Source organism: Numida meleagris, chromosome 25 (genome assembly GCF_002078875.1).
Source record: "Numida meleagris isolate 19003 breed g44 Domestic line chromosome 25, NumMel1.0, whole genome shotgun sequence".
In the NCBI taxonomy this organism is placed as follows: Eukaryota; Metazoa; Chordata; class Aves; order Galliformes; family Numididae; genus Numida; species Numida meleagris.
Genome location: NC_034433.1, coordinates 1,209,422 through 1,210,911, shown reverse-complemented (window position 1 = coordinate 1,210,911; position 1,490 = coordinate 1,209,422). Strand labels below are relative to the sequence as shown.

Here is a 1,490-nt window from a genome sequence, read left to right as displayed (position 1 = left end):
CCGGTGCCCGGCTCAGGGTGCGCGGATTGGGCTGGCTCCTGTGTGCCTGGCTGTGGGGTGCCCGGCCGGCCCCGCGCTGCCCGTTTGTGATGCCCCAAGGTGCCGCGTGGGGTGACCGCGTGGCTCCCGCGGCGCCTGGTCGTGGCGTCCCTATTTTGTGGCACTTGTAGTTAGTCGGCACGGTGGGGATGGGCTGACGGTTGGACTTGGTGATCTTAGAGATCGTTTTCAACCTGAATGATTGCCGAGCATTCCCGGTGCCCCCCTCCCACGCCACCGCCTGGCCCCGTCCTCAGCCCCCATGGTGTCATGGTGCTGGCTGCCAGGGCTGGCTGTCCCCACACCGCGTGCCCGAGGCGCACCGAAGCGTTGGGTGAAGCTTTATTGCCGATGCGGTGGCCGCGAGTGTACAGACCACAAGTGAGGCTTCGCACCAGGGCAGGAACCACGGCCCCAAACTTATGCCCATGGTTGGTGGAGTGACACTGCGGGTGGCACTACAGGTGACAGTGTTGTCCCTTTCTGCTGTCCCCCCCCAGGAGCAGTTCCACGGAGCACTCAGTCCCTGCATGGGGACAAATGTCCTGGAGGAGAGGTCAGGTCTCATGCCCTGCAGGGGTGGGTCAGCCCTGGGGACACCCCCAGCTGTGACCCCCTCTCCTGTGCAGCTGTCTGCCACCTTCCCAAATCCCACCCCCCGCACCATCCAGCGTTCACTCCATCACCCTCCTGGCCACGTGGGGACCCCATGGGGACACACGCCATGATCATGGCCCAGCTGTCCCCATCCGCTTGCCTCAGGCTGGATGGGGCTGGGGGACACAGCCCCTCAGTGCACCCCTGGCCCCATGGCACCCCCAGGCCCATTGCCACCTCCCTTCCGCCCCTTTCCCCGCATTGGGATGGGATGTGACAGGGGACACTCCGCCAGTCCCCCCCATCCGTCCTCGGCGTCCCCAAGCAGTGCGGGGCACGGTGCTGGCAACAGAAAGAGCTTGAGGGATCACAACTGTACAAACAATAAATACGAGGTCTTTCTCACGCGCCGTGGCCAACCACCGTGCCGGCCCTCCTCGGGCCCGGCCCTTCCTCCACCAGTCCCAGAGAGATCGCTGCTCCTTGGCGTTGGTCACTGCAGGGTCCCCAAGGGCTTGTCATGGCGAGAGTCACGAGGAAGGCGAGCGTCTCGCTCCCTACTGCAGCAGCTTTGGTAGTTCCACCTGCCGGAGGAGATGTCCGGTTATTGGGCACGGATGGGTTGTGGGGGCTGATGGGGGTTTGGAGACCCTATGATGCTGGAGGTGCTCAGAGCTCTGTGGTCACCTGTCCCTCCTGGCCAGGCTCTGGTTGTCCCCCTGTCCCAGGGCAGTGTGGTCAGGGGCACAAAGTGTCTGGGGAAAGGGAGGCTTTGTGCTGGGATGGATCCCCTGCCCCCATGTCCCTGTAAGGGATGGATCTCCTGACCCCATGTCCATGTAAGGGATGGATCC

General features: G+C 64.2%; 1 protein-coding gene across 1 annotated transcript in view; it reads right to left on the bottom strand.

Moving 5' to 3' along the window:
- The window catches only part of LMOD1 (leiomodin 1), a 15,263-nt gene continuing 14,137 nt past the window's right edge, over positions 365-1,490 (bottom strand). The window contains exon 3 of the mRNA XM_021377121.1: positions 365-1,220. Coding sequence (XP_021232796.1) covers positions 1,194-1,220 — 27 coding nt within the window. The 3' untranslated portion in view covers positions 365-1,193. The remainder of the gene's footprint in view (positions 1,221-1,490) is intronic.